This window comes from Balaenoptera ricei, chromosome 4 (genome assembly GCF_028023285.1).
Source record: "Balaenoptera ricei isolate mBalRic1 chromosome 4, mBalRic1.hap2, whole genome shotgun sequence".
Taxonomy (NCBI): domain Eukaryota; kingdom Metazoa; phylum Chordata; class Mammalia; order Artiodactyla; family Balaenopteridae; genus Balaenoptera; species Balaenoptera ricei.
In genome coordinates this window covers 36,216,740-36,236,247 of record NC_082642.1, presented here as the reverse complement: position 1 = coordinate 36,236,247, position 19,508 = coordinate 36,216,740, and the positions used below count along the sequence as shown (strand labels likewise).

The following is a 19,508-nucleotide window of genomic DNA, read 5'->3' as shown; positions in this document are numbered from 1 at the left end:
TGACAACTGTGAAGAGTCCTGAAAGTCACAACTTAGTCATCTACAAGCTAAGCTGGTGTGCAGGGCACTGAGGTCGGGAGCAACTCTAGCCAACAGCCCAGCACCTCCAACTCAGCTGGCGGTACCAAAACATTTATGGATCTGCGGAGAGAGCCCCTGCAAATGTCATGGGTCAATTATGATATCAATCATAATAACTGAGACTAAGGACTTCCCTGGTGGCGCAGTGGTTAAGAATCCGCCTGCCAATGCAGGGGACACAGGTTCGAGCCCTGGCCTGGAAAGATCCCACGTACCACGGAGAAACTAAGGCCATGCGCCACAACTACTGAGCCCGTGTGCCACAACTACTGAAGCCTGTGCGCCTAGAGCCCATGCTCCACAACAAGAGAAGCCACCGCAATGAGAAGCCCGCGCACCACAACGAAGAGTAGCCCCTGCTCGCCACAGCTAGGGAAAGCCTGCGTGCAGGAACAAAGACCCAACGCAGCCAAAAAATAATACATAAATTTATTTAAAAAAAAAATAAGACTAAGCAAAGTACATTCTACTATTTACAGAGACTACTCTAAGTATATAACCGAATTTCACACAAATTATGTACAATTTTCTATGCCCACAGCCCTACAGACCTTATGATTTTATGAACACAAACTGTTTTCTTAGGTATATCATAAAGTTTTGTTTTTAAACGTTAATTCTAATGTTATAATATAAAAAAAGAATTAATTTTACGCAGCCTAAAAAAAAAAAAAAACAGTATTATTGCATTTTTACCTTAAAGACGATAAAAAAAAAGTGAAAAGAAAACCAAAAAATGTATAGGCAGGTGTTTCCTGTAAGAAGAAATAATGTAACTTATTGTCAAAGTGTTTTGTGCATGCTCTTTTAAAAGATTAAGTTTGTTCAAAACCTGAAAAAAAAAAAAAACTTAAACAATACTGCAGTAGAGGATAAACACATGCCAGTTCCCGCAATACGAATCCAAGAATTGCTTACCTGGACATCATCACGTAAGAGATGCACTGAGACTCAGAAGTCCCATCTCTAACCTGACATACACACAGAACTGGGTTGTACTAGCCTCTTAAGTTCCAGAAAATAAGAATAAACCACACTCCAAGTGGAAGGTGACACACACCCACCCTCACCGAGACAGCGAACAGATAAAATCCTTCTCCACTCGGATTGCCTGAACACACCAATGCTCCCCACACATGATCTTTACCTGCGACAGCGAGTTAACAAGTACCCAAGCCACCAAACAGCAGGGCTGTGAGAGGCACGTGTCCCAGGAAGGGTAACACACAAAGGGAATACTTAGGCGACCAGGGATTCTGACTCTATCAGGCAGATGGCTTTAATTACTACACTTCTATAAACTAATTCATTACAGTCAGTAGGACACACATGAAGACAGCACAGCACTTCTAAAAAATCAACCACAAAAGCACTGTTAACCTTGTGCCAAAAACATGCCCAACCAAAATTGTTCTACCTTCTCTTTCTGAAGATCGTGACTACATTCTCATTGAAATATAGATGGGCAGATTTACTATAAACCACAATCAAATATTTGACACCCAAACTCCAAAGGCCACAGCAATCCACTTAATACAAGCGCATGAACGTCTAAGTGAAGTAGTGAAAGCACGCAGGGAACCTCGGGGTAATCACCACTTCCCAGCCAGCTCCAGCACAGCCCCACACGGGGATGTACCCCGTGACATCCTTTGTCACGGGGTAGCACCACAAACATGAAGGTGGGCATGATCTTAACGTCTGTGTGATCAGTCCAATCAACTATTTGGGGATCAATAGAAGGAGCTAAAGACACTTCACCAATAGTCCTTGCTTCTAAAGCAAATTTAGTTACCCAATCTTCACATGGTTAAAAGGATTTCATTGCAAATTTCCAAAAGCCAGCAAATCAACCAAACGAGGTATCTTTCCTACAATGTTCTATGTCAGTATCTCAATAAAAACGGGGGGGAAATAAAACTAAGTAGGTGTCTTTCCTGAAACTGTTTGAGGGGCTTATTATGAGTGACATCTACATTTTTAAATGTAAAACTATTACATATATTTTGCTTACATAACCAGTAATGATACTTTAACTAAGGCTCAATGAAAAAGTAAATCCCCAAATTTCAGATGACACCATAGTTAAGCTTTTCTTTTTTATATTAAATAGAACTATGGTTCAATTATTTAAGTTTATTTAAGTAACAACCATTATGTAATTCCTTTCACAGACTCTTCAGTTTTCATGCATGTTTACAATATATTGGTTTAATCTAAGTTAAATAATTATTTGTACTAAGTCAAGGCTAAATTAGACTAATGCATTAGAAAATAATATATGATAGTAAAGTTGCAAACAGTCTAATCATCACATGATATATGTGGATTTCATTTATCAAAAGTGAGCCTTAAAAACAAGCTCATTGAAACAAAGTAATTAGTTTATTTTGCCAAAAATCTGTTGTCAAAATTTAAGCAAGTAAGTGTATAAACTAAGTTCACATATTTACCAGTTCAGTTGTTTGTAAAAAGGTAACAAAAATAATATATGAGGTAAAACACAGTTTATTAAAAAAAAATTCAAACCATTAAAACAAATATTATCCTAAGAAACAAGGGATTTTAGTTTAATTCAAACTGAAGTTTTTCCACAAATCAATCCACTTACACAAATTGGCCACCAAAGCCTAAACAATGATCTGTCATCTGAAACAGCTTTGATGTAACATAGTCTTAAGCGTGACAAAAAAAGTCTTACTATTAAACAGTTTTTCCTAACAAAGAATCATTTGTTCTAGCTGAGTGAAACTTTCTTCGAATGTTATTATTGCAAGTTTATATACTATATATGACTCTCATGTAAAGAACCATATTAAATTCACCACAAACATTAAGTCTTATTAGAATTTTTCCTACACAAAATAGCTGTCAACTAGCCATAGAGCCATCTGCAAAACTTTCACTTTCACTAACAACCATAGTTGCTATCTTTGCCTTCATATAAAAACAAAATCAGTGAAATCAGAAATCACACCCAACAACGCACTCAATATTGGAAACCTGCCCTCTCACCTCTGATGCACACCACCACCAATTTAAACGACAAAAACTCCACACTGGCCTGGTTTCAACACTGAGCTCACATCAAAACAGAAAGAAATGTTTTAAAACAGCCAAACAGCCATCTTGCAACTACTGCACCAGATGCAAGATACTGTTTAAGGTGGGAGACAGTTTCTCTCCTCTTTCTACTACATACCTGCACGTCATTAATCACTTCTGGGCAAGCACTTTAACTTCCTATAAGTAAACTCAGACCAGAAAGTTGAGGGTACGTAGTCATAAAGGAGAGAGCGTTTTAAATTCAACCTGCCTCCAATCACCCGTTCTGACTTAGTCACAAGCCATGACGACAAGAAGTAATGTAAACCATGAAGAACACTGTTTAATGTTCCAGCACTTTTAAAAATCAATTTCCAACAGGATAACAACTGAATAATTATCAAATAGCAAATATTTTAGCCACGCTGTTATTGCACCATTGAAGAAATCATTTAAAACCCTCACGCCTCTTCCACTAAAAGGTGACTGTATTTGTTACCCTATAATTTCACTACCTTATTGTTACTGCGTTACTCTTTTTTTTGGTGACGCCACTCCACCACTGCAAACATACTTGCGGAATATCCCATTTCTGCAGAGACAACCACCACCACTGTCTTCCACAGTCATTAAAGTCCAAACCACAATGATGTTTTTACTAACTAATCAGGCTACAACAACAATAGTTGCGCATCAGACCAACAGTTCAATTACCTCTTCTGCAAAAGATACAAATAAATAAAAATCCATAAGTACTTACCTACAGTTGGGAGGCGGGTCCAACGTAATTTCTGCAAGTTCCTTCTGAATTCTTCAAAATAAAGACAAAGAAAGTTACATTAAAAAGTCTTCACTCTTTTAATATTTCATTACAATTATACTTTTACACTAGTATTCCCCATTTGGATGCTTTTAATTTGAAATACTAATACTGTATAAATCATCATATACAATACCAACAAAGTAGTAACTTCTGCCACAGTTCTGACAATGCACCTACAAAGAGTAACGAGACTGGCCACCATCAGTGCTTGCAGCCTGTGTTAGCAACACTATGACTTCAATGAAAACTTTGTTAAGCCACTGCTAACACTAACCAAAATTTCTAGTTTAAACTGGAAACGTTTGCCACGCTATTTATGGATCATTCCAACTTCTGATCTGTACTAGAACATCCCATATAGGATGGAAAAATGATCATATTACGTTGAACCCAAGCATCCTGACTGAGCCAATCAACTGGTGAAGAAAGGATTATCAGGATCTCATTCTAACACCCAAAACCGCTATCAAAGTATAAATGGTATTATTCCCTGAAGCTTCTAGGCGGGAGCAAGTTGAGGCTTTCAAGTTTCAATAAGCCTGACTAGAATTCCTTCATTTTAATGTAACTGCATGAGCCTTGTGCAAAGGGGGAAAAAAAAGAACTTTTATTTTAAAAACCTGTTTTTGCCCTCATGAGTTATTTTCATCTTTTATTCTTAACTGCACCTAACCCCCTATACATACACAAAGGCTAACAGTGCCACACTGTTCTGTAAGAGTATACTTAGCAACCTTCTATCATTCATGTATTATTAAAAGTAGGCTTTGTTAAGCCTAATTTTTTAAAATTCTCAAAACCACTTCTTCTCCTCTGCCTTGGTTTTAAAATATGAGATTCACTAACTGCTGGATGCCTGCTCTTTTGGTAATGACGGGTGACTAAAGTACCACAAAAAAATAAGAATTTTAACAAAGACATTTATTCTCAAACAGTTTCATTCTATGCCTTTTTCAAGACAACAAACGGAAGCTCAGAATTGGTGCAAATCCCCCAGAAGGACTGCCACCAACCTCCCAAATGAAGCGCATGGTCCAGATAGAATGGTCACTTCTCTAAGCCATGTGACTCAGGGTTGGGGAGGCATTATGAAGTACAGCAAGACAAACAAATTAAAAGACAAAAAACCTATTAATTCTGCTATCCCATTAACTGAGGATTCTTGGGCAAAAAGGCTGCTCACACCTGCTCCCTCTCTTTAGGCCTCAATTTTCTCTCCTGTAAAATGAAGAGGTTCTAACTAGGACAAATTCCATGACCGCTTATCATTAGAACATATGATTTCCTTCTAATATGGACTCTGTGATGTGTTTATATGCATTTAAAGTACATATATGGCCCAGAATTAAATGAGAAGTCTCAAAGATCTGATATACGAGAACACCCTTTGTGGATTTCACACAAAAATATTAATAAAACAGGCACTTTAAAACAAAATGGGGGGGTTCCCTGGTGGCGCAGTGGTTGAGAATCTGCCTGCCAATGCAGGGGACACGGGTTTGAGCCCTGGTCTGGGAAGATCCCACAGGCCGCGGAGCAACTAGGCCCGTGAGCCACAACTACTGAGCCTGCGCGTCTGGAGCCTGTGCTCCGCAACAAGAGAGGCCGCGATAGTGAGAGGCCCGCGCACCACGATGAAGAGTGGACCCCGCTTGCCACAACTAGAGAAAGCCCTCGCACAGAAACGAAGACCCAACACAGCCAAAAATAAATAAATAAATAAATAAATAAATAAATTTAAAACAAAATGGGTAAGTCCAGGTTAAAGACAGCAAAGTGAGAACACACACATTCACCTCCCATTCCTTCAGGACCCCATGGTAATGGGAGGGGAGCAGGTGGAGATACAGAAAGTGCAAAAAGGAATAAACAGCCAAGAGAAGGGGGTGGTCACCAAAGGAGGAGAAATTTCAGTGTATTTCTGGAAGACAAAGCAGATGGGCATAGATCAAACAGGTTGAGATGGTTAAGAGGGGACTACGGAGTACATAAAGATTAAAAAAGACCTACTATTCGGGGAGCGGGGAGAAAGACAGTCAGAAACCCCAGAAGAGATTACATTTTCTGCCTAAGAAAATCATAGATCGAACAGGAAGGAAACGAAAACGTAAGTAAAATAATTTTAATCATGTAACAGATATTAAGGGATAAAACAGAAAGATGTGACCTATTTCACCTAAATGCTATGACTCACTGCGGAGCCCTGAGATCATAACATTGGACTTAGAGGAAATCTAATCCTAACACCGTGTTTGGTCTGGCACTAAATATTTAGGTAAACGTACAGACAGATTATTGGCCTTTTACTTACAGATAAAGCGCAGAAGACAGGTTGTAGTTGCACTTCACAATGAAAACGTTACTAACCTTGAAGATGTGAAATTGGGTGTAGCTAAGAGAAACCAACAAAAAGTGGATGGGGGGGTGTGAGTAGATGGAAAGAAGAACAAAGGTACTAATATCCCCATTTTAAAAACTAGGGAACCAAGGAATACTGTTGAAATGTGAGGGAATAAGAAATAGTGGCTTAACTATATTATTTAGTTTAGAAAGACAGCCAATACTCTTTCTTTTAAATATAACTATCATTACCTGGGAGGAGGGAAAAAAAAGAAAGCAGGTGAACAAGCTACAGCCTCAAATTTCATAGCAAGGAGACAAAGGATATTATTTAAGTTAACAATTCAACAAGTAGGTATATGCATATGATTCAGGGTTGTGCAGAAAACCAGTAGCAGGACAAACCAGAGACAGCTAAAGGAATGGAACTGGGACAGGGAGAGCGCTTCAACAGAAAACTGTTGCTTTTCATTAAAGATGTCTCTGTGCTGTTTAATTTGTTACCAGAAACATGAATAACTTGCATAAAATTTTTCTATTTAAGTACAGTTGATTTACAATATTGTGTTAGTTTCAAGTGTACAGTAAAGTGATTCTGATATATACATATATATATATATATACACAAATACCTATATAAGTGTGCGTGTATACACATATATATATATACTTTCGTTTTTAAAATAAGAGGACCAAAAGAACAGGCATTCAAAAGAGTATGCTTAAACTGTCAAAGAAAACTATTTTTAACATAAAAGAACTTCTTTGGGATTTTCAAATAACTCATCTTGCTTTACACTTATACTGTCCCTTTTGGTTTAAAAAACTGATGTCATAATTTTGTCACAGAATTCTATAATGGAACTTGAAACCCCTCCAGATGTCTATAATTCTAAATCTAATTATTCAATACAAAAAAACAATTTATAAACTTGCAATTGATAAACTTGACAATTCTGAGCAGTGAGTCAGTCTAGTATATTTTGAGCCACTGCTACCAAAGAATGGCTGTATTTCTCTTGACAGAAAAGATTATACTAAGAATTGCTATTTAAACGGTTGCAAGACGTCCTGCTGTTTTCAATAACAGCAATTCATTTCTATCTCAAAAGTTGTGATCATGGTATGTATTAAGTTTCTCAGTCTTGACACGCGGGGCAAGGAAGGCAGCTATTTCAGGCACTGTCCCTTAGGGTGACGAAAAATGAAAAAGTATCAATAATTCACACTTATCGTGTACCTTTTACATGATGATCTTAGGCTATTAAAAGTGAATTAAATAAATCTCACAGAATTTTCTAAGTATTACCGTTTTATCAGTCCCCATTTAGGAAACTAAGGTTAGTAACTGTACACTGGTAAGGTGAAAAGACAAGCAATTATCTTGCTAGGTCAAATAAAAAGACCTCTCTTCTCTCTCATCAGAACTTTTAAGACAAAATTCTTTCTTGAGACATAAATCAACTAGACAATCGCCTAACTCTCGAATTTCTGTCCAGCAGTGCCACTTCCTTAGTCGTTATGATACAGAAGTCAGTGACTGCACATGGTTACGGAGACAAGTCAGAAGCAAAATACAGACTAAATTTCAGTTTGTAAGACTTCACCCAATACCTTAAATGTTCCAGGAACGGTAAGAGTATTGCACATGACTGTCATCTGCTAAAAAGAAAGGGGAGTGGAGGACGGGGGCCACAATCATGATTCATTCAGCCTTGACTGAAGAAAACGGCACCAAAACGACACAAAAATGGAGGCAATATGAAACATTCATTTTAACACCAACATACTGGACTTATGGTTCAGAAAAATGAAGCGGTGTATAGGTATTGACATGTTTAAAACACAAACATATTTTAGGCTAAAGAAAATTCAGTAACTTACTCAGGGCCAAGCAGGACATGAATATATGACATGGGAAGTCACAAAGGTGTTTGCTTAACAGTTATTATTTTAAAAAACCTTCATCCACTTAGATGACTTTCTATATTCCCCTACCGTCTGCATTCCTGAAAACCTTCCAACATGAACTCATTCTCAAGAAGAAAACATCATGCAACTAATTACTAAAATTTCTTAAATCTCAAAGTTTTGAGATTTAAATTTTGAGATTTAAACCTTAAATCTCTGAATTAACCCAGAAAACACAGAGCCATTGCAAGTAATAAACCTAGAGTTTAATTCTGAATGGTGATTGATACATACCACGTACCTGTGACTCCAAAAGACCACTGATTTTTAAGACACCCTAAATTAATGATTGTGCGCATCAACTGTAAGATGCATCCTGATTTCAGCAACATTAAAGAGTTTTTAAATGCACATTCAGAATCAAGAAAATACAATCGTTATGAAAGATTATCTATAAAGAGTATTACTTCATTCTTACGTGGAAAACAAACTTAGATGAGCCCATATAATAAAAGTTCACACTGGAATACATGTACACTGAAATCAACCTTTCAACCTAACAAAAATTTAGAGTCTAAAGCCAAGTATCATCCCTAGGACAGTATTATATCGTATCCAGTAAAATCACAATGTCCACTCTGAACAAAGGTAGTATGCAATAAATGTGATTTAAAATTCACATTTACAGGGACTTCCCTGGTGGCACAGTGGTCAAGACTCGGAGCTCCCAAGGCAGGGGGCCCGGGTTCCATCCCCGGTCAGGGAACTAGATCCCACATGCATACCGCAACTAAGAGTTAGCATGCCACAACTAACGTGAGCCGCAACCAAGGAGCCCGCCTGCCGAAACTAAGACCCGGTGCAACCAAATAAGTAAATAGATAAATAAATAAAATAAATATTTTAAAAAATTCACACTGACAGACAGTACAGTCAATTCAATGAAGAGCTCAAAATGGATGTCTTATTGAATTGACTAGTCCATTTAATGAAATCATCAAAATTTGTTACTTCAGACATAGTCCAACTACAAATAAGACAAATATATATATATAAAACAAATATAATTAGAGGTATAGCAAATATACCAAGAGTGATATAGACGTTATCGAGAGAACAGACCGTGATAAGAGCATGCCAAGTTTTTAAGAAACAAATTCAAGCCAAAGAAGAGCAAAAATGCATCAAAGAAGTAACTAAAATCTCCCTCTTAACTCTGAAGAAGACAGAAATTAATTTTTACCATAGTTTAAATAAAATTCCCAGGAATTCCCTGGCAGTCCAGTGGTTAGGATTCTGCACTTTCACTGCTGGGGCCCAGGTTCTATCGCTGGTCAGGGAATTAAGATCCCAAAAGCCGTGGAGCACGGCCAAATAAGTAAATAAATAAATTTCCCATTTAATATTTTCTGTATCCAACATTACTTTTCTGTAATACCTGAAAACTGAAATTTTTTTTCAAGAAAACATGTTTCTACACCTAATTATTAATTCTACAATTATAGCACATTTTATGCAATTGAACATCTATGTGCAAAGTACTTTTCTTGAGTTACTATAAAAATCTGAGTTTTTCTAGTTTAACAAACAGCGTTAAGTCCTCAGAGGTAAACATATACCTCATTTTCCTAAAGTTTATCAAATGGACTTGGAGAGATATCACTGTAGACTTTAACTGGCTGTGAGGATGGGACCGTTATTATCCCCATTTTACAGAAGATAAAGTTGAGGCTTAGAAATGTTAAATTATGCATCTAATATCACAGAGAGACTAAATGCCAGAACCCAGAATCAAACCCGGATCCAGATGATTAACCCTGGCTCACAAAATGACACTATTTGGAAAAGACGTCTCATCTGAATAAAAATCATTATCAATAATAAGTTAGAATTTTATTTTGAAACTGCCTCTAACTTGGATCTTCTGAACACATTAGTACTGGGACTCTAATCTCTACAGAAGATCCAACTCCTACAACAAACTCAAGATCTAAGGCAGCCAGTAAAAAACTATCGTGACCCTACTATGTTAGGCACTGTGGTGAATTAAAAAGATGTTAAGTCCCTGCGCTCATGAGTCCCAATGTTTTCCTCAGTTGTTAGAACTTAAGCAGAGATGGCGGGGGGAACAAAATTAACTTCACTATCAACTAAATTGGGGAAAAGGAAAAGGGAAGAATTAAGTTTTTTGTATTGGGTTTTTTGGGGTTTTTTTTACTTAAAAAATTAGCAGTGAAGCAGCATTTTTATATTTAAAACAAATAGTAAATGACTAAGTCACTTCAGACACTGTCCCGTAAACCACCCAGAGACTGTCTAGAGGAAGGTCATCAATCACAGTTTGAAAACCATAGATTCACAAGAATATAGCTGTCAATGGAGGGATTTTTTTCAGCCAGGAAGCAACTCAAAAGACCCTTCTTACTTTCAGCAGTGCAGTAATACCAATTGCTATTATGAGCCAATCAGACACTGACTGATTAGAGTTCCTCCATTTACATGGGCCACAATATGTACTTGAGTACCTCCTACCCACCCACACCCACCTCCTTTCCTTCATCTAAATGCCCTATTTTCTCCATCCCCACCTTCCTTCTCCGCTCTAACTCCACCCCCATTTCCCCGCAGCAGGGCATTTTGTGTTGCCACCAGGTCCACCAGCTGAGGCCTCCTGGATTTGTGGTGTGACAGCAAGAAACAAAGTGAACCCTTTCCCCACGCTGGCATGTTCGAGTATAGAGGCTCGAAGGTTTAAAGTTCAAAGCCACCTGCCTGTCACACAGCTCTTTCAACAGAGGTCAGTGATCAGCAACACACTTCTGGAAAAGGGAAACTGAGTACCCTAGTCCCTTAGAATGGGCTGCTCACCACGCACCATCGCTCTAACACCTCTCCCTAGAAAGTCACGTCCTGCCAGGGGCCTGAGAAGGTTCTTCCCAATCCTGTGGACTGACGAGGCCAGAGAGAAACAAGGGCCACTAGCCCACGTGGTTTATAATCTTTGGGATGGGTTCCCCCTAATTCATACTACCGAGTAAAGTATAAAGCTACCATTCAACATTCAGACATTCCACCATGCCTAAAGTTTACCGACTGCTTTTCTTTACACTTCCTATTTGATATAAAAAAGGTATTAAAACAAGAATAGTACATCACAGGACCAGGAAAGATTCTACTAAATTCAATTCACCTTTAAATTATTTACCAAGAGATATTCTGTAATGTAACAATATTAAAGCAGATTTGTCTGCTGAGTCCAATGACATGCCAATCATCAAAAGCAACTGATGTGGCAATAGGGAATCACTCAAATATCTTCCTTCCAGATCTAGCTATTCTCTGGAGAAAAAGAAAATCTGTATCAAGACTGAACCACTGCCTAAAATGATGAAACCAAGATGCATTTGTTACTAAACTCCTGTATTTCTCACTTTACTAACAGGGAGTAGTAGGAAATACAGGACCATCCAATAACTATTTCAATGGAATCCCACTCTTTATTCTCTGCTACTGAACAGAATAAAATATTAATGGTCAAGGAACCATAAATCAAATCATCACACTTTTACATGCATTCTCCTATACATACTCACCTAACAATACATAAACACATACACACGCACGCACACACACACACACGCTATGGATATGTACTTTATAAATTTGCTACGCTGTTTAACTGACTTTAAATACCAAAAAGTTCATATTGCATACAGGTAAAACCATGGAAAAGAAGTAATCTTGAAGAAGAAAGAAAAGTCCATGAACTTCATGGTCCACATCCCAGATAAATGATTAAATGCAAGAGAAAGATAGAACTTAAGATGATAAATTGATACTAAAACCAAAGAGGTTACAATAATTGAGGTACCTTTTAGCACTAGTTGACAATTTAGCAGCTGTTTTGCTGGATATTTTTCCCTCCTTTTTCTTGGGCTGAACTTGTTCTCTTTCTGGCTCTTGCTGGACACTTTCACGTTGGTCTCCATCAGAACTTCCTCCACTAGTGCTTGGACTGTCATCAACTCTTTGTGCCTCAGTGGACATTTTAGATCCTGGATTAGAGAGTTAAAAATCATTTATTCAGTTGTGGGAGGACTGCAGTAAGGTACCTCAAGAAGAGGGAGAAAGTGAATCTTAGAGGAACCAAGGAAAGCTCACTATAAAATGAATGACTTGGTCACTTTACAAAACAGCTTTGGGAGTTGCCAAAACTTTTCTTTCATCCATTCAAAGTGTACTGAGGAGAGAAATGAAAAGATACAAAATATACACACAAAATGCTCATAGCAACATTATTCATAGAACCCAAAAGAGGAAAACAACTCAAATGTCCACTAACTGATGAACAGATAAACCAAATGTGCTATATCCAAACGACGCACTATTACTCATCCACATAAAGGAATGAATGGAATGAAAGGAATAGTATCTACATGCTACAACATGGATGAACTTTGAAAACACTATGCTAAGTGAAAGAAGCCAGTCACAAAGGGCCACAAACCGCATGATTCCATTTATATGAAACGTCCAGAATAGGTAAATCCACAGAGACAGAAAAGTCAGTAAGCGACTGCCAGGGGCTGGGAGTGAGGCAAGAATGGGAAAGGGCTGCTAATAGGTGCAAAGTTTCCCTTTGGGGTGATGAAGTGTTCTTAAATTAGATAATGGTGATGTTGTACAACTCTAAATATTCTAAAACCCACTGAGTTACACATTTTCGAAGAGTGAATTTTACAGTATGTGAATTACATGGCAATAGATCTGTTATCAAACAACCCTGAGGGCCTACTCCCCACCAGGCACTGTGCTAGGCCCTTTGGTCCCACAAGCATGAGAAATCTGATCCAGTGGGTAAGCCAACTTGCTAAGTGCTGTAACAGAGGTTAGTAAAGACAGCCACAAGAACAGAGGAATGGGGCACACTTTCGCATCAATATTACATGAATACATCCTCCGGGCCGGGCTAAGGTTAAAATCCTCTAAACCAGTCCATTGTTTGAAGTAACCTTTGTGATAACAGAAGAACACAGAGGCCTCCATGACTCTAGATAAAAACTGAACCGTACCACAGTGCCAGCACGGATCCGGCAATATACCAAGCAACCCCGTTTCACAGGAAATGAAGACTGTACGGAGACACTGAAGGATTCTTTCCCCACCCCCGCCCCCAGTCTGGATGGAATATCCCTCAAGCCTTTCAAATTCCCTTGGCCCTGACTTCATGCTCCACAAGCAACTCTGATGACCAACTCCATTTCCTCAATACCTTGGTACACTGGTATTGTAAGCTGTTATAACCCAGATAACACAAAAAAAGTGCCTGTCCTCTCTGCGCAACTGTCAGTCTATCATAATCAGTTTCTGAGTTTGAGTACCATGAATACATCCCTTGTGACCCAGCTAGCTTAGCGTTTACTGACACATCCAAAACCAAACTGACAAAACCCACACCCAGACTCCCACGATGTTACTGTCACCTCATAACCACTTGAGGTGGTGCAGCTACCTTCTGAGGTACCTCTTCTTTAAAAAACAAAACTACCTTTAAGAAGTGACATTAACAACACAAAATATACCTTTAAGAATCACACATAAATGGGACAAATTCCTTTTGAAAAAGATACTATGTTACTCTCAATCAAATCAGGACTTGAAATAAAACTGTATTTGATAGATCGAGAATAAGAATACGTAAAAGAGAGACACCTCAACTAAAGCACTGTTTTTTATTACTATAATCGGTCCAAATGTATAGCTAGCTGACAATGATTAAAATTCATCACCACCAAAGATTTAACTTGTAGCTTGCTCTAAATCAAAGTGATTTCCTAATACAGACCTTTAAGTGGTTGAAATTTGTAGGGTAACACAAACCAAAAAGCACTGCAAGAGAACGGAGGAATCAGGAAGTACAGGGGGTGAAGAGGCAACAGAAACTCCTGAATGTCTTCAATAAGACAACACCCAAACACAGCACCACCACCCTCTCACCCTCAAGGGCCCCCTCCTCCATGCACCTCTGAAACACAGGGAACCCTGACTGCTTTTCTCTCTACCCTGTAAATGGAGAGCATGAGTGTCCACAGCCGTGACATCTTTTATGAGCACTAAAGTCACTTAATAGAATCCTGAAACACACAGGGAACCCTGACAGCTTTTCTCTCTACCCTGTAAATGGAGAGCATGAGTCTCCACTGCCGTGACATCTTTTATGAGCACTAAAGTCACTTAATAGAATCTTGAAATTTTATATCAGTATGTTTCACATCTAGCTCTAACAGTCCTAACATATTTCTTACTTTTTTTTTCCTTTCATTGCTATTTCACTTAAATTCTCACCCTTGGATTTAACACTGATTTTTTTTTCAGCTTACTTCTTTCAGTAAAAAAAAATATATCAGAAGTTTAAAACCTTATAAGTATGTATATAAGAGCATGTTAGATAGAGCAGATGTGCATGGGAGTAAGAAAGAGAATAATTCTCAGAGAAAGGCCCTCAGATACAGCAAAATGCTGCTGGCAATATTTTGAGATCTGTGAAATGAGTGAGAAGTCATTTTATACGTCTTAAACCAGAAGCAATCCATTATATGACAAACATATGGAAACCTAAATAAAATTCTTTTTTACTGAACCTCCAGCTTCAGTTTAATAAACTATGCCTAGAATTTCAGTTGTATATTACATTAGTTATAAAGCTACACGTTCGTCTTAATATCTTTATTTATGTGTAACTACATAATATCTAATAATGCCACAAGTATATATAATTACTTAAAAGACTACTCAATGATATAATCTGAGCCATAATCTGAAACCCAAATTACATAAACTGCTCCAGAATATCAGAAGACTAAAATTAGTCTCACTAGAGAATTATTAAAATACCCAAATAGATGTATAATTTCTACAGTTTCACAATAAGGAAAAAAGATTATTTCCACTTTTGACCTAAGATACCTTATTTTGTCCAAATCTTAACCTACAAATGATAAATTCGCTCAAGGCCACGAATAACCACTATAGAAACCTGTAGAAACAAAGTTTTCATATCTTTTTCAAATATCAAGAGTAAGGGGAACTTCTGTGGCTGTTGGTTTTTGAATGCCTGCTTACAGAAAAAGTATGGGGAAAAATTAAGTGACAACTAATCTTTATGAAGAAAAAACTGTCTATAAGCATTTTAATGAGTTACAGGATTGGTGTTTTGTCTCTCTAAAGTACAAATGAATGAAACTTCCTGAATTAAAACTCTCTAAATGTTATCTTCTAAATCAACACTTTAAAATCGTCTTTTAACATTAATTCCTAAATAGCTAATTTGATCCAATTATCTAGAGTGAAGATAAACTTGAATCCCACCGTTATAAACATAGAGCTACTCTTCCATGATAGTTTCAAAGATATTAAGATACTTAAATTTATATTTTTGCTTTGTACTCAAAGTAAAACTTGGCTTCTAAACATAAAATAGTAAAGTAGAACTTTCCTCAAATACGGGTTATATTAGGAGTTTAGATATCGTTCTTTCATCAACACACAAATTACCTAAACCTGTATTAGCTATGTACTCTATATTGTAAATTACAGTCTTGGAAATTAGCAACATCCAAAATGAAACTCACATGTTCCATAAAAATGAAGTGATTTGGTTATAAATATTACTGATAACATAAAAACAACCATAGTCACTCCATAAATCCGGATTACTGTCCAAATAAGCCTTATAAGTGTACCTCACGGTATAAAACTGCAAAAGCAAGTGTTCCTTTGAGCTTTTACAACAGGAAAATGCGTAATTCTGTCATCTGTTTCTTGCTATCTGTCTTCCCACTCACGTTTCCAAACTTTTCTAAAATGTAAAATAATTTATATTATATGCAGAATATCTAGCAATAGCCAGCTTTGCACTTACCTGCAAAGATACTTATGCACGAAATAATCGTGGAACACCCAAGTTTTGAGGAAAAGGTGCTATGTCCTGGAGGGGAGCACCTTTCTATAATGGGGTATGACATTATATGAAAACCCTCCGTCATTGGCATCAGCCCACATACAAAACTCTAAACAGCCAAGGAGCATCCAAACTAGGTAAACACAAATATTTAGATTCCCAAGGTCCAGACTGAATTATCACCTATTCAGAAACATACATTTTTAGGAATCAGGGATTTTAAAAAAACAACAAAAAAAAAAAAACTAAGAAGAACTTAAAATCTTTCTGAAAGGCGAGATACTCTTAAGGTAAACCCTAGCATTTCCTTTTGTACTCTTAAATAGAAATATTTGAGTAGACGCTCAAGAATACACAAGGCAAAACGATGAATCTTGAAGACATGCAAATAGGTCTAACAGCCACCGAGCACAGGATGAGGTCTTTCGAAAGCGGCCTTAATTTCCTTAAGGGAAGATGGATTGGACATTTCTGGTCGGTCGTGGGAAAAAAACCACAAGAAGCTACGCTTTATCTTCATTAGAAATGGTAAAGGGCAAAAGGATCAAAACACTAAGAGAGAAGAGAGAGGGAGGGGGGAGAGCGGGGGGAGAATCCAGTTTCGAACCAGGCCAGTGGGAGCTGCAGAGAAGAGGCTGGAGAAAAATGGGCTTGGGCTCCAAACTGTGACAAGCGCTGGGCTTCACAAAAGACCAGGACAACACACACTCCACACCAGGGCAAACACAAACACACCCCACCGGGTCTCCAAGCGGGCCCCGGGGGGGCCAGACCCGACACTCGCCCGGAGAGACACCATGTGCTGCAATTATGCAATTAGTGAAAATAGCAGAAGACCAAGCCGGGCACTTTCCACCGTGACATTTATCCTGTACTTTTGCAAAGACTTAGTTCCAGGATGCGGCTGGAGAGGGATGGGGAACCGAGAACAGAAGGGGGCAGAGGATGGGCAGGGAGGGAAGAGGCAGGAGGAGGGGTGGATGGGGAGGAGGAGGAGGGGGAGGGGTGGAAAGGGCGAGAAACCGGGGCAGGAGGCTCGCGGGAGGGGGCGCGGGGACGGGGGCACGCGGGGCGCGGGGAGGGAACCGGGGCGCGAGCGGCGCCGGGGGGAGCGGGGGGTCGGGGCGGGGGCCCAGCGGGTACCTGAGGGAGGGGCGTCCGCGCAGGTCGCGGGCTCGAGCCCCAGCCCGGGAAGAGGAGTCTGCGGAGGCGCGGGGGAAAGGGGCGCGGAGGAGGCCCCGGGGACGGGCTGTCCCCGCGGACCGTCCGGTCACCGAACCCGGACCCGCGCACCGCGCACCGGACCGCCCGGCCACGCCTGTCCCCGCCGCGCCCGCGCCCGCCCGGACTCACCCCCGGCGCCGCCGCCGCCGCCCCCGGCCGTTCCAGCTCCGGCTCCCGAGGCTGCTGCCCGCGGCTGTCGCTGTGGCCGCCCCTGAGTCCTGGAAAGTGGAGCCACCGCCTCCGTGAGCCGCCGCCGCCCGGCCGTCCGCGCGCGCGCCCGCGACTGCGCGTGCCGGCGCGCCCGGGAGAGACCGCGAGAGCGCGAGTCCCACGTCGGCCCGCCGCGCCGCGCGCCTCCCTGCCCCCTCCCCGCTCCGCCCCTCCTCCGCGGGCGCGCGGCCGCGAGGGGGCGGCGGCGGGCGCGCGCACGGCGGGGCCCCGCGGCCGGGCGAGAGGGCTGGGAGGCGGCGCGGAAAAGTGAAGTGACAGCCGGGTCCCGCGAGCGGGCAGCGGCGGGGGTGGGCGAGGGGCGTCCCATGGAGAAGGAGCGGCCCGGACCGGGAGCGGGGAGGGAAACAGAGGCTGCCGGGCGGGCCGGAGGGAGGGGACGCGGGGACCTTGACGGGCACGCGCGTTAAAGGCAAACACTGGCCGGGGGGGGGGGGGGGGGGGAGGGGAGGGGGGAGTTGCCCTAAGGCGAAGCAGGGGCGGCGTTTTACCCCCGGCCACCGCGGCCCTGGCTGCACACTGGCCTCGAAGCTTTCTCGAAGTGTCTACTGGACTGACCCTGTTGACACACTAACCGCAACTCGGACGCGTGGTGTCCACGTGCACCCGGGATGGAAAACTTCGCGATGGCCTGGAAAGTTCGCCCAGGCTAAGCCGGCCTCTAAACCCGACCTTGCAGCCTCCTTCTGCCTTCGGGGCCCAGAATGTGGAAGCCAAGAGCTCCCGACAGTTCATCCCTGGGACACTGGGGAGAGAGTGCAGGTAGGGGAGCAGCTCTCCCAGAGCGACTGAGATGCTGCTGTAAGGTGCACTTGAAGGGTATGAGAACAGGAGCAGTGCTGTGGGCGACCCGAGGAAACGTTAGGTCCCCCTATCATCTTCACCCCAGATACCCATTAAAAAAGAAAAACCTATGTCTGCTATGCAAACTCGGCTTCCACAAAATTTCCCCCACCTCGGCAACTCAAGCAGCCATGAGACCCCAGAGGACAAGAGAAAGTCGAGATCTGTACATATGTCTAGAACCGAACATCTTTTATCAAATGCCTTCTTCAAGAACTACTACTTTATAACATCCCTGAAAATTGCTTCTAGGCTCCGTGAATCACCACTGAGCAAAACGTGGGTGTGTTCTGTGTATCACTCAAGGACATCAACAGGCCCTGTTACCCTTAAGCTCTAAAATATGTACTGGAGGATTAGAAATTACCATATCCTGGGCTTCTCGTTAATTATACAGCCACCTCTCTCTCTCTCACATGGTGCAATATATTAGTAGGCAAAGATGACATAAAATGCATCGTATTTTTTTAATACTTAGAATATGGCCAAATTAAAGTATTTCATAGACTGCCTTAAATGTCTACATAACTTATTTTACCTCATGAAATCCATGTGTATTAATATTCTCATTGTATTGATTGTGTTTCAGTATGTTTTGCAACTGTCTGGTGAGGATAGATGACAGAATCCCCATTTCCTAGGTCTCTGTGCTTTTCTCCAAATAAACTACTCTTTTGTATACTCTTTGGCGTATATCCTGTTGGTTTCTGTTTGTTCACAATGACTATTTTGTAATAAAGTACTCTTCTATTACAGAAAGTTATCCAGGTTGCCTTTTTCAGTCCTGGTCATTGGCAGCTGGGGGCCAGGGATGCAGAAATGGCAACTTCTAACTTAATGAAAGGATTGGAAAAGGTTTCACTGCTCAAATGCTGAAACTGTAGTTGCTACAGGACTTCATTTATCTGTAGATGTTTTAACTGCTATATACTATTCACTGAGTTTAAGAAGGGCATCATAATACAAATCACAGTTACGCTTTTCACTGATTCAAGGAATATTTATTGAGTACCAGGCACTGTCTAGGTGGTTGGGATATGACATCTCCTGTCA

The 19,508-nt window shown here is 40.6% G+C and overlaps 1 protein-coding gene across 1 annotated transcript in view; it reads right to left on the bottom strand.

The window, feature by feature from the left end:
- LOC132364607 (ubiquitin-conjugating enzyme E2 E2) overlaps positions 1-17,663 on the bottom strand; it is a 360,874-nt gene extending 343,211 nt beyond the window's left edge. Inside the window, exons 1-3 of the mRNA XM_059920408.1 lie at positions 17,514-17,663; positions 12,072-12,255; positions 3,887-3,937 (exon numbers count right to left, since the gene is read on the bottom strand). Coding sequence (XP_059776391.1) covers positions 3,887-3,937; positions 12,072-12,247 — 227 coding nt within the window. The 5' untranslated portion in view covers positions 12,248-12,255; positions 17,514-17,663. The remainder of the gene's footprint in view (positions 1-3,886; positions 3,938-12,071; positions 12,256-17,513) is intronic.
- Between the last annotated feature and the right edge of the window lie 1,845 nt (positions 17,664-19,508).